At 51.9% G+C, this 12,866-nt stretch overlaps 1 protein-coding gene across 2 annotated transcripts in view; it reads right to left on the reverse strand.

Annotated features, from left to right (window-relative positions):
- MAP2K4 (mitogen-activated protein kinase kinase 4) overlaps positions 1-12,866 on the reverse strand; it is a 93,632-nt gene that overhangs the window by 11,579 nt on the left and 69,187 nt on the right. For both annotated transcript variants that reach the window (XM_065852231.2, XM_071816641.1), the window contains exons 5-7: positions 11,212-11,331; positions 8,269-8,320; positions 7,740-7,867 (exon numbers count right to left, since the gene is read on the reverse strand). In XM_065852231.2, coding sequence (XP_065708303.1) covers positions 7,740-7,867; positions 8,269-8,320; positions 11,212-11,331 — 300 coding nt within the window. The remainder of the gene's footprint in view (positions 1-7,739; positions 7,868-8,268; positions 8,321-11,211; positions 11,332-12,866) is intronic.

Here is a 12,866-nt window from a genome sequence, read left to right on the forward strand (position 1 = left end):
AGTGGTGACCTGGTTACCGTAGTTTTCTCATCTGGCGTCCTGCAAGGCGCTCGGCAGGTGCTTGCAGATGGGAGAATCCGCCGCTGTGCAAGTGACTCGGCCCTCAGGGCAACTCCAAAGAGAAGCCACAGCAAGGAGGGAGTGACATATCTGAACAGCTGCCAGAAGGGCTGTGGAACAGCCATGGAAACCATCCTCAAGACCACAAATAACTGGTTTGGGAAATTCTCCTGCTGCTCAGTGAAGGAAAACATTGTCACTCGCTTTGCACACTGCTGCATTTCTCAAGAATATTTCTATGGTGAAAAGCTAGTTGTTTCTTCAGGGCGCTCCAGCTGCACAGGCTTCTTGCACACTCAGCCAGAGGGTGGAACGAGGGCCAGTGTTAGTGTCACAGCACAGCCCAGGCTGGGACACGAGCAATGGGCAGAGAGGGAAGATGAGGAGGCACCAACTCACTGGGCTCAGATCTGCTGCTTCCGTCTCCTCCTCCTCCAGAGCAGCGGGACGCTGTGTGCAGCTCCCTCTCACCTGCTTGCCCAGACCTCCAAATGTTTTATTCCCACGAGCCCCTTCCTTGACTTCTCCACAGGGCGGGGCCGGCAGTTCAGACCCTGTAAGGCTGAGGAAGAGCCTGAGTGCTCTCGTCCCCAGGAGGTGCTCATCACCAGCCCCGCGGACACCACCCCCCAGAAAAGAGGCAGTGCAGCTCTGGGAGGTGACTGTCCTCAGGGGGACTCACCATTCTGGTTCTCAAGGAGACCTCAGTGCCCAAGACACAGCCCTATGGTAGGTGCCAGAGCTACAAAGAGATGTGAACATCCATCCACTCCTCCTGGTCGGTGTTAGCTGCTCTGCTCCATGGGAAGTTTCAGAGGTTCCCTCTTAGGTCATGACAACCTCTTTTGGTGACACCAAATCTTCTACTGGCTGCTTCTCCTACTGTACTTGGTGCTGGAGAGGCCAAACCTCGAATCCTGGGGGCAGTTTTGGGCCCCTCACGCCAAGAAAGGCCTTGAGGTGCTGGAGCGAGTTGAGAGAAGGGAACGGAGCTGGTGAGGGGCTGGAGCACAAGTGTGATGGGAGCGGCTGAGGGACCTGGGGGGTTCAGCTGGAGAACAGGAGCTGAGGGGAGACCTTCTGATCTCTGAACTGCCTGAAAGGAGCCTGGAGCCAGGGGGGTCGGGCTCTGCTCCCCAGGAACAAGCGCCAGGAGCAGGGGAAACGGCCTCAAGTTGCGCCAGGGGAGGTTGAGGTTGGATTTCGGAACAATTTCTTCCCCAAAGGGCTGTGGGGCATTGGAACAGGCTGCCCAGGGCAGTGCTGGAGTCACCATCCCTGGAGGGTTGGACAGACGGACATGAGGTTCTCAGGACATGGGGCAGTGCCAGGGGTGGGCTGTGGTTGGACTCCATGATCTTACGGGTCTCTTCCAACCAAAGTGATTCTATGGAATCTTGTGTGTTGCCCAGGCATTAAGGCTGTGGAAAAATTAACTGGGCTCCCTGCAGTTTTGGTAACTACCTGCTCCAAGGACTTGCCCACAGAATTTGCAGGCTCTCAGTGAGGTTCTGTGACAGAGTGACTTAGCAGAGCTGGAACGGTATCTTCCAGCTCTCTAAAACTGCTCCCTCTCCAGAGCCTGGCCCTGTTAATCTAACCCAGGCTCTGGAAACAGCGGTGGGGGTGGCACTGAGGGGCTGGGTCCAGCTCTGGGGTACTGGAGGGTGTCCTTCCAAAACATGGCCAGATGGAGACGACCTCCAAAGTCCTACGTGACAGGTGCCTCTTCAAGTGCTGGAGAATCTACCATAAGTGCCCATGAAGTTGTCCTGGCCATTAATTATGCTCCTAATACCGTATTTTTAATACAAGTAAGTCTTGTTCTAAGAGATGCCCATGGGCTCTTGTTTCTACTTTGCAGGATTAAGGAATCCTGTCCTTGCCACAGCCTCTTTCCCCAGTAGGTACTTTCTGACTCCAATGAAGTCACCTCTTAAGGTTTTCTTCGAGATTAGCAACTGAACAGCTTATGCTTTTAATATGGTTTGGATTCTATTCTATGGCTATGCTATAAGCCCCCCAGGTTTTTAGCATCTCTTTACAAACTCAGAGTCTGAAATGGAACAAACTTGCAGTGTTTCCCTCTCCTGCAAAGCACGCAGTAGGAGCAGTGGTCCTGGTGCGTCCCCCTGGCTGCACACCTGGTTACAACCGTGATGCTGCTTTGGGACTGCGCGCTCTCCTGTGGCTTCCAGGAGCCCGTCTGTCACCCCAGAGTGCTGCTTTTCCGTGCCTCGCTGCCTGAGTCACGGTCCAGTTTATCAAACATTTAAATCACACTGTAAATGTTTTTATAATACAAAATTTAGCAACACTGATTTTATATTTTCTTGGATATTATTAGATTTAAGCCAAGAAAAAGTAACACTGATGTCCCATTGTAAATCCTCTTTCCCATTCAATAAAGTCCTTTAAACAGCTACACTCTGAATTCTATCAGTGAAGCCATTTACTAATGCAAATGGTTGATGTTTGATTTGGTTGCAGCCCAGACTGCACTAGTGGAGTTTTATTACAGCAATACATTTACCTCTTTTAACGAGAGGTATACGGTCACTGAGAATATGCTGTGCCAAGCCAAATGGAACCTCGTTGCCTTCATTAACGTTCCTGCCAGCCTTTCTGTGCCTGGCAGGCGTCCCCTTGTCCCCCAGCCCACCACTTTCCTGGGATCTTCCTGCTATTGAGACGGAAGAATTGAGATACTGTTGGGAACAGCAGCTGGGAGGGGATGCTAATCCCATGTGAACGGAAACCAGCGTCTCCACCTGGAAAATACTGGGGGAGAAGTTTTTAAATGAAACATTCTCTCAGAATAAATATGTAAAGGAAATAGGAGGGGAGGAAAGGCCATTCTCTAGAAACATGATCTCTGCTGATAATCTCCATGCAGCCACGGGTGTCGTGGCTGACCTCGGGGAGGGACAGGAAATCAAAGAACAGGGGATTTTGGAAGGAATATCTGAATGCAAAAGCCCATGCAGGGATTAATGTTTTGGCTGAATTTTGACAATTATAATACTCTGATCTCCTATTTAGTGTTGTCCTTCAGAAGGTGTAGACGTGGTCACACACAGATGGTGTTACTGCTGCTGTGCCAGAGGTGGTGGACTGAGGAGCACGGAAAGCGGCAGGTCCACCCAGTCTGGGGTTGGACAGACGGAGATGAGGTTCTCAGGACATGGGTTAGTGCCGGAGTTGGGTTATGGTTGGACTCTATGATCTGAATGGTCTTTTCCAATCAAAATGGCTCTGTGTGATTCACCGCCCTGATGACCATGTCCTGCTATCTGTGGCTCTCCATCAGCCCTTGTGCAGCTCAGCAGGGCCGTGGGGGCTGCTCTGGGCCACCCCAGCCCGGCCAGCCGTGCCGCACCAGAGCTAACCCACGGCAAGCAGGAGCACGCTGCTGTTTCCAGCTCCGTCTCCAACGCGTCCCCAGGACAACTATCGCCAAACCTGACTTTTAGGCACCTCCCAATGTAAATCTCTGTTTCCAAAATGACTTCTTTCCACCTTTTCATATTCACCCCTCCGCAAACCTCAAGTCTTGTCTGCAATACTTCTGGCCAAGCAATCTGCTCACACGTTTCCCCAGGTTTATACAAACTGCATCCGCAGACAAACTTCTAAATGGGCGCGGAGGAAAATCGCGTCTTGCTGTGTCCCCAGCAGGATGGGTTGGAAGCACCGACGCAGAGACGAGCTCAGCCTTGCAGCGGAGCCGCTCCGCACCAGCTCTGTGCTGCACGATCCATGGAGACCAGTCTGGACACGAGAGTCCCGCACAGCGCAAACCTCATGGACGATTTTAGCAGATGAATGAGCAAACAGAGATGATGCTCTCCGCTGAAACCCCTGAAGCACGTGGGTGACAGCAGCAGCACAGGAGCCGGGAGGGCTGCGCTCAGAGCTCAGGCATCTCCCTGGCATTTGCTGCGCCGCGGGTGGCAGAGCCAGGAGCCCGTCCTCACAGGAGGACGGTGCCACTTGTCTGCCAGTCTCCTCCTAAATTCGTTTTCTCAGTCATAAAAATGATGGCTGGGTGCCAAGTTTCAGAGGGCAAAGAAAAAAAAAAGGCAGCCTGACACACAGCAATATTCAGGAGCACCCAAGAGGACTCAGCTGCACGAATGCAAACCCACAGCCTGGCTGTTCAGATAAATGAACTACTCAGCCCAGTGAAAACCTGGGCACTGGGTGAAGAGTGTGAAGCTGAAACAGAGGGTCTTGCTGCAGCTGTGCTGGGGTAAAGGATTTGGAGAGCTCCTGCACCCTGGGCGTCTCCGGGCACGCGTGGGCAGGCGGGGAGCGGGCTCGGAGCCACCACCGGCCCGCGACATTTTTCCTTTTCCATGCATGAGCCATCCAAGCACGAGGACACAACCTCCACCCCGCGCAACGCTGCTGCCAGCACCAACTGCCCATCTTCACTGGGGATAAATGAGGAGCAGGAAACGCATCCCGAGTTCCAGTCCGCAGTGGCACCGTAGTGACAGGGCTGCGCTGGCTCTGTCTGTGCACCAGCAGGGCGAGCAGGAGGGTGTTTGCGGGACACGGGTTGTGCATTGGCACCACGAGGGCACCGCACATCCCCCTGCCCACTCCTCTCGACAGCTCTTCAGGGACAGCCCGGGGAGGAAGGTCCAGGTGCCACAGGGCACTGGCACTGGGGCACAGCCACAGCTCCCAGGTGACCTGGGAAAAGGACAGGAGGGATCAAGGACGCTTATGGCACCAAACTCTGCCCCTGGAGAGGTCCCAGAGGGGCAGGGCAGGGCAGGGCAGGGCAGGGGAGGACATCTATCCTCACGTGGGCTGCATCTTCCCTTACCAGGCACTTCCATTTTCCTCCCTTCTCTTGGACACAGAAACTGGGTTCATCTGAGCATTAAGAAGGCAAAGGCAGTAAAGCCACAGAGAGCACGAGCTCCCGTGTCGCATGCGGGGCCTCCTCTCCCACCCAAATCGGCAGAACCCGCCACAGCGGGAGGCTGGGAGGGGATGGGGGCAGCGGGGGACGGTCCGGAGCAACCTCACCCCATTGCCGGCTGAGGGCTGCAGGTCGTGGAGCCTGCCCCTGAGCAGCCCCAGCGCTGGCACCAGCACGGCCCTGTGTCGGGAGGGCTCAGCGAGGGCTGGAGCTGCGCTGGGGCTGGCTGTGTCCGGGAAGCGCGGCAGCTCAATCCTTCCTTTCTGTCTACAACAGAAGACAAGACACCAACACACACACCTTTACTTCAATATGATGATCACAGAGGAATTCAAAACGAAAACAACTTCTCCCGCACTGGCAGCTCCAAGAATGGTAACGCTGCTTTCTGTGACAGCTCTAACAATCTTGGTTAAACCGAACGGCACTTGCTCAGCAGCTGGATGTGGCTCCTGCTGCCTGATCACACTGCTCCCGCTCAAACTGGCCAACAGCCAATGTTATTGTTATCAACAGCTATTTGGGGACTCAGCTCTAATGAACGTGGTGTTATCGGGTTTCTTTGGTGGGCAAGTGCTCATGCTACAAGAATTACTGAAAGCGCCACGGGGCAAGCCGTCCTTGCAGAGCAACGTGCTCCCATTGACAGGAGCATCCTCCAGCAGCCTGCCCTGGCTGAACAGTCACAGTATTTTGCACCATAAAGTTGCCTATTTTGCACCAAAAAAAACCCTCCTTTTCAAAGGAGCGTGACTGGCCTGACTGCCTCTCAGGTACACTCAGGTTTGACCACAGCATCACTAGAGCCATGAGCCTCTGCTGGCTCGGAGGAGGAGCTGGCAGATGTGCCTGCATGCTGCGGACATCTCCCCATTTCCCAGGCTTCTCAGTACGTGGAAACGCTCGTACTTGGAGCAAGGTCCCTGAGCGCGGAGCACGGGAGGAAGAGGCCAGCTGTCTCCCACAGCACTTGCCAGCGGCTGGCTCGCCCCACAAACCACAGACCGTGCCAAGGCTCTTAAAACCAAGAACTGAGCTGAAACACTTTTGCTTGCTTAAAAATCAGACAGTCTGGAGCTGGTGGTGGAGATGCCCAAAGAGCAGAGTGGACACGCACAGACAGCGAGGAAGGACAAGGGGCTACTGGAAGCTCCCAGCCACCCCAGTCCCAGGGGAGTGAAGCAGCAAAGCGATTTACAGACATACCCGCAACACTCATGTCGCAACTCAGCCAGCAGCCTGTGCAAAGCTGACCATCTACCCCTAGTTGTAAGAAAAAGTGGGAACACGAATTCCTGTAATTATAGCCCACTGAAGGCGGGAGGGCACAGGAGTGAGTAATTTTTCAAGAGCCCTATTTACAGACCTGACACCCAGCTCAGAGGACAGGGAAAAGTCAACAATAACTCCCCGGTGCCTGCGGTCTGGGACACAAATACCCAGCCTGGGGTCAGCCCAGCTCAGCCTGCGCTGGCTCCAGCCCCTGGGCACCTGCGCCCAGCGTCCCACCAACCACCAGCACAAACAGGGCAGCGGGGCCGATCCTCTGCCCTGCAGGGAGCTCCACGCACACGCCCAAAGCGCTCAAAGCAGACAAGCCCGTGCCCTCTCTCCAGCCTCAAAAGGTCTTTATTGAAACAAACCGCCTCATTTCAGCACGTTATGGAAGTCTAGAGCTTGCACAGACTTTGCTGCACAACAGCACCGGTCTCCAGTAACAGATTTCATCTGTACTATTCTGTCTGGCTCACTGAGTTACTGGCTCTGCTACATGAGGACAGTGAAAAGGTCAAATGCTCCGAAATTCAGACTTTGTGCTGCACAGATCAGGATCGGGGCAGACAGGTTTTGCCTTGGACACCACAGTCAGACAAAAGCCGTATGAGAGCTGTCATTTGGACCAGATGGGCACTGTACCTTAAAAGAGACTTTCCTCTTTTGTTCCCTTGGTGGTAGGTAACACAGCTCAAAACCTGGTATTTTTCACCATGCAGAGCCATAAGATAAGCCACGAGAGTTAAATACGCCACTGAAATTAAAGCTACATCGACAGCGGCAGACACACAGCTTCCTGTGCAAGGTACCTCAGCTCACGTGAAACCAAGAGGTGCATTTTCAAAGCAATTCAATGCACGGAAAGGTTTCAAACCCTCAGACAGCTCTGACAGTCACCACCACAGCCTTCCCCTTTGGCGGGGAGGGAAGCAAACAAGCGGGACAGACTCCCCGGAGCCACAGCTCAGCCCGAGCGATTTCCACCAGCTGCTCTGCTCCCGTCGCTCTCCAGAATCGCATTCTCCTGGAATTAAGTTACGGCACACTTTGGAGTTGAAGCGGTTTGCAAAAATCACTATAATGCTGCTCTGTAGTAACTCCTGTGACATAATCTTACCACAGCAAATGGATTTCTTGCATACTAAGGAAACCCTGCGCCCAGACGGCGCTGCCTCTTCGGTTCGGAGCGAGCGGGCGCTGCTGGAAGGCTCGGAGCAGTTCTCTGCTCCAGCGCCGTAGCACGGGAACCCAGAGAAAAAAAGGGGATTTTGTTCACTTTGCCACAGCCTGGATGGCTTCGCCGATGCGGCTGGAGCAGTGCTCAATCCAGAAGTCGGCTTCATCTGGGAAGGGGTCGCTGATCCCACGGGCAACGGGCTGGCACTTCAGCCACAGCTGCACAGAACGGGGCACGGTCCGACAGAGCCCACAGACACGCGGCTCCCGCCGCCCAGCGCATCCCACTCACCGCCATGTACGGCCGGCACCCGGCGTCCCGCGTCTTGGCAATGGAGTCCACAAGCTGTCCGCTAATGCCGAAGTCACAGAGTTTAATATTTCCATTTCTGTCCAGAAGAATATTGGAAGGTTTGATGTCTGCAAGGGAAAGAAATTTAAACCAATAAGTCACAGCTGGAGGTTTCAATTTCGAGAGCAGCAGCTGCAGAGAATCAACACCGGCAGTGCTGGCCATGGCCGTCGCCCCTCGGCGTGGGGCAGGCGGCCACGGGACGTGTCCCCACTGCTGCACGGGGACACGGAGCCGACCCCAACATGCCACACGCCCACGGGCAGAGGAAGACACCCAGCCAGCTGGAAATCTCACTTAATGGAAAACCACTGACCAAAGGAGGAATGAAACGGTCGCTGGGGACACACCTGAGCAAAACCTGTACTCACACCCGCGGTAGCACACATGCTAATTACAATTGGTCTTGAAGCAAAGGTTGCTTAAAATCCTTGTTACTGTTTTTCTAGGCAAGAAGACATGAACTCACCTCTGTGAATGATTTTCAAGTTTTCTTTTAAGTGGTTTAGTGCTTTCACAGTCTAGGAAAGAGAAACAGATGAAAAATAAGCAAATATCATAAGATTCTTGTGATTATTAAACTTCTGGACATCCAAGAACTGGGGGAAAAACATTTAATATATTGATACCTCAGCGCTGTAATGTGTCAGGTAATGAAAGCATTTTTCTCGCAATCTTTCCTGCAAACAAAAGGTGATACAAGAGGGGGCAGGTGCTTCAGTAAACACATATCACTTGTTACAACCTGGAAAGATCCCACTCTTGGAGAGGAGAGCAAGAAGTGAAGTCAGGCGATTTCTGATGTTAGTTATCTTGAATAACAACTTATTTCAAGCACTCTGCTGTACTTTTGCAGTAGGTAACCACTTCCCATTCCACTGGCTGGGCAGCAGCGTGAGGAGCAGCAGAGGAGCCTGTTCTGATTTAACCACTCACCATCAAATGGAAGAGACACTTGTGGAGCCTGATTTCACAGGGTGACTTAACAAAAACCTTGAAAATTCACCATTTTAATTAACTTCGCTTCTGTTCAAAAGATCATTGAAAACCATGGCCAAAAGACTACCTTGAAGCTGATGGTAAGAGTTCACGCTCCGCTGCAAAGTCCTCTGAAGCTGCATGACTGAGAACGAAGCCTGTCACTGGGGAACGCCTCCCGAAACACTGGTGCTTTGTGCTGGCCCAACCCCGCGTACGAGGGCTCAGGGAATAAAGCTCAGGCAGGCTCTGGGGCAGCTCCAGTGTCTCCTCCTCGTGCCCACCTTGCTCCTCCAGTGCAGGAGAAACCTGTTGTCTCTGAACAACAGAGCATCGACTGATTTTAGGCAAGTCCGCAGTGGAATGAGACTGAATGGTCTCCTTAGACTTAAGCTTCAGCAAGAGAAAGTCTGCTGGACTTAATGACTGAACTTTGGTTTAATTCCCAGCTGATGCTGTCAGAAGCTTCTGTTCCAGCCCTCAGGCAGGTGAAGCAGAAGCTCACAGCTCTTTAACCTGGACTAAACCAGCTCTAACATGACACAAAAGGTTGTTGGGACATCGAGCTGCAGCACAAACCTCACCTGCACGCGATGGGGATGCCAGAGCAGGCACACACAGACCTTCTGCACCTGGAGCCAGCAGGGTCTAAGATACTTAGGGTCAGTATTCTCATACCAGAGTTAAAACACATCATTTCTCATTTGTTTTCTAGAAAAAGGTGGACAGACCACAGGATCTAACAAGAACCTGTCTCAGGTCCTACAGCGGGTCTGTGCAGAGGACGTCGCTCGGGAGCTGCTGGGGCTGGGCTGGCTCCAGCTGCAGCGGGAGGGAAGGACAGTGGTGTTCCGTGAGCAGCCCACAGCTGCCCACACCACACACCTGTTGTGGGTACCGGGTATGGAAAGTTTCACATCATTCAGCACATCCACCCCTCACTCCCAGGTCAGGAACAACCCAAGTGGTCACTTCCCTGGCTAGGACTGAAAGCTTCGGCGCGCTCGCACAGCGTGTGCCGTCTGCACGGGGTAAGGAGAGAAATGCCTTCAAACCCCATCTCAAATCTCTGTCCAAACTATCTTCATCAGGAAAACACCTTGCAAGATCTGTCTCAGCCAAAATATGTGTCAGCATGTCTCTAACACCTGCAAACCCTAAAAGGATCTCCTTTTCTTTCTCCTGCAGAATTAAGATATAACTCTAAGCAGACTACTACGGAAGGACAGACCTTATTCCAGACGTCTCTTGTCCAGGTCTCAAGGCTTGCTTTGGACAGTAAGACATTTAGTTCATTTTCATTCTTGGCTATAAACATCTAAATATGTGACAGTACACGAGCCACCAGGGCAGCCTGTTAGCTGTGAGAAACAGCAACAGGTCCAGGGAGGGCCAACATTTTCTAAAGATGCCCCTAAGAAGAGCGAAGATGGTTTTCTCCCAAGACCAGGCACTGAGCAGAATCTGACCACGCACTTCCAAGAGGTCACAGTTTGTGACTTGCTGAGCACCTTCCTGTCACGCTGACAGCTCAGGACACCAGCTCAGTGCCGCCTTCACGTCCTCATGTTCTTCACTGTGAGGCACTGGCCCAGGCTGCCCGGAGAGCTGGGGACGCCCCATCCCTGGCCGTGTTCAAGGCCAGGCTGGACAGAATTCTGAGAACCTGTTCTACTGGAAGGTGTCCCTGCCCACGGCAGGGTGCTGGAAGCAGATGATCTTTAAGGTCTCTTCCAACCCAAACCACTCTATGTTGCTATGATTCTGCAGAGAGGCAGTTTGTCCATCTGTCAACAACACGGCACAGCTCCAGCGTCCACTCACATTTTTCCCCATTACTCCTGAATGGTGCTTCCCCTCTGCAGACCTTCATTTCCCAGCAGCCTCACTGAACTAATTCATTTGGCTTGGCCTTGACTTCTTTTATTGGGCCAGGACTTCTAGTTAAGTCAAGAAAACATCAACCAGGTTCTCCACTTGCCAAGACCCACATGTACTTTTGGGAGCCTTTTGCAAAAGGCCACCAGAGGTTCCTCTGGACTGGACTGGCACAGCATCCCCGGCTGTGGATCCGACAGCTTTTTATGGGCAGCAGCAGGACAGAAGTTTCAGGAAACCTTTCAACACCCTTTACAACAAGAAGAGGAACAGTTCATCTATTTTAGGCACCTTCCTTGGGATGAGATGACCTGCACCCAGCTGCCACTGACACCACCACCACCAAGCGATCCCTGAGGAGGGAGTGCAGACCCCAGGACCTGCTTTTCCATCATGCAACATGCTACGAGAACGCCAGAGCATAGTCAAGGATCGTTAAAACTGTGGGGCAATACAACAGCAAATCAACCAGCTTTCTCACATGGGAATGAAGGAGAGTTCAGTTGTCCACATTAGCTTCAAAAACATACACAAAAACGTTTAACAAAATACTCACAGCTAAAGTGATTTTGCCTAGGATTTCTTCTGGAATAACATCATCTAATACACTATATACATATTTGTAAAACTTATCAAACGAGGTAGACATGAGCTCCATACAGATCCAACAGTCACCCTGAAAAGAGAAAAGAATCTGCGTTACTGTCAAGATAAAAACGAGAAAAAAAAATACAGAGAGCATAAAGAGATCACTTGAATCCAATAAAATACACTAACAGCAACATGCATTTGACAGGAAGGATGGAGCCATCTTGATTAATCTTAGCAATGGAAGACTTGCCCCATATGCACTTCTCCCCCACCCCAGTAGAGGAATCCGTATGACCAGCTCAGGCCTGGCATTACATTTTAGATGCCTGAATCTACAATGAATCCAAGTTCCACAAACTGTTTGGCTCTCCAGAAGGCGGCAGACACGGTAAAACACCAGCATACACGGTAAAACACCAGCATACACGGTAAAACACCTGCATGCACAGTAACACTAAAAAACCCCTTCATTCTATGAGTGCCCTGCAGGGGACAGAAGATGCTGCACACAACGTTCGGAGATATCATCTAAGCAAGAGAAAATGAAAATACACCCAAGCATGTGGGGGGTTTTGTTCATTTGCATCTTACAGTTAAACAATTTAAATGCAGAAAATTGTAACACGTACTCCTACTCTGCATCAAACCAAGCTAAGCTGAACTATCATAGTGGAATTACACATCTTTTTATCAAACTCTCTGCTGAGATCTGTAAATTGACCTGCTCACAACAGATTTGCCGGGTATCAGAAATGGGTCCCCACAATACAGAAGGACTGCATCTTTTGCTTTAGCGTATATACGATATACGCCTCGTGGTGACGGACAGCTCAGCCAGGGACTGATCTTGGTGATTTCTTTTGAACGTTTTACCTCCAGTTGATGGTGACAGAAGGCTCTGAGTGAGCCACTTCCGTAGACTCACGTACTTCAGACAACTCTGCACTGCTAGCAATACAAACCCACTGGTGTTCAGAGCAGGGGTTGCCTGTCTGGTTACATCAGAGCTGCGCGCTCCTGGGATGTGAGAAGCAACAGAGGAGAAACCCCCATAAGTAACTGTCCTACAGAAGGCAGATTTCTCCCAATGCCACAAAACACAAACCAACCAAACTCTACGTTAATACATGGAAATGAATTAGGGACAAGCACTGAGGGCACGGACACACTGGAGGTGTGGTGAAGCCCCGCGCTACCGTCCTGCACGCACACGTCATTCTGCTTGGAGCAATCTGCTCGTGAGAGCAGGAGCAGTTCTCAAGTTACATTTAGCTGATGGAAAAGTTTGTAGAGCCGTCGGTTCTAAGGTCAAAAGGGCTTTTCTGCCTTTCAGAATGACCTCCTGGGAGACACGAGCCGAGGAACTGCATCTGCCAGGATGCCTCCATTCCAAATGCTTGGTTTAGTGGGAATAGAATTTCCAGCAAAGGTGCTGTCAAACACTGCGCACCGCTATCCACAGACAGCAGAGCCACCCAGCCAGGTCCCGAGCTGCTCACACACATACGTGCCAGGCTGCTTCAGCAAAACAGAGGGATCTGAGGGTTCTGGTCAGTGGCAAGTTGAACATGAGCCACCTGTGTCCCTGGAACCAAGAGGGCCCCATGTCCCGGTGCATCC

Source organism: Patagioenas fasciata, chromosome 18, assembly GCF_037038585.1.
Source record: "Patagioenas fasciata isolate bPatFas1 chromosome 18, bPatFas1.hap1, whole genome shotgun sequence".
NCBI lineage: Eukaryota > Metazoa > Chordata > Aves > Columbiformes > Columbidae > Patagioenas > Patagioenas fasciata.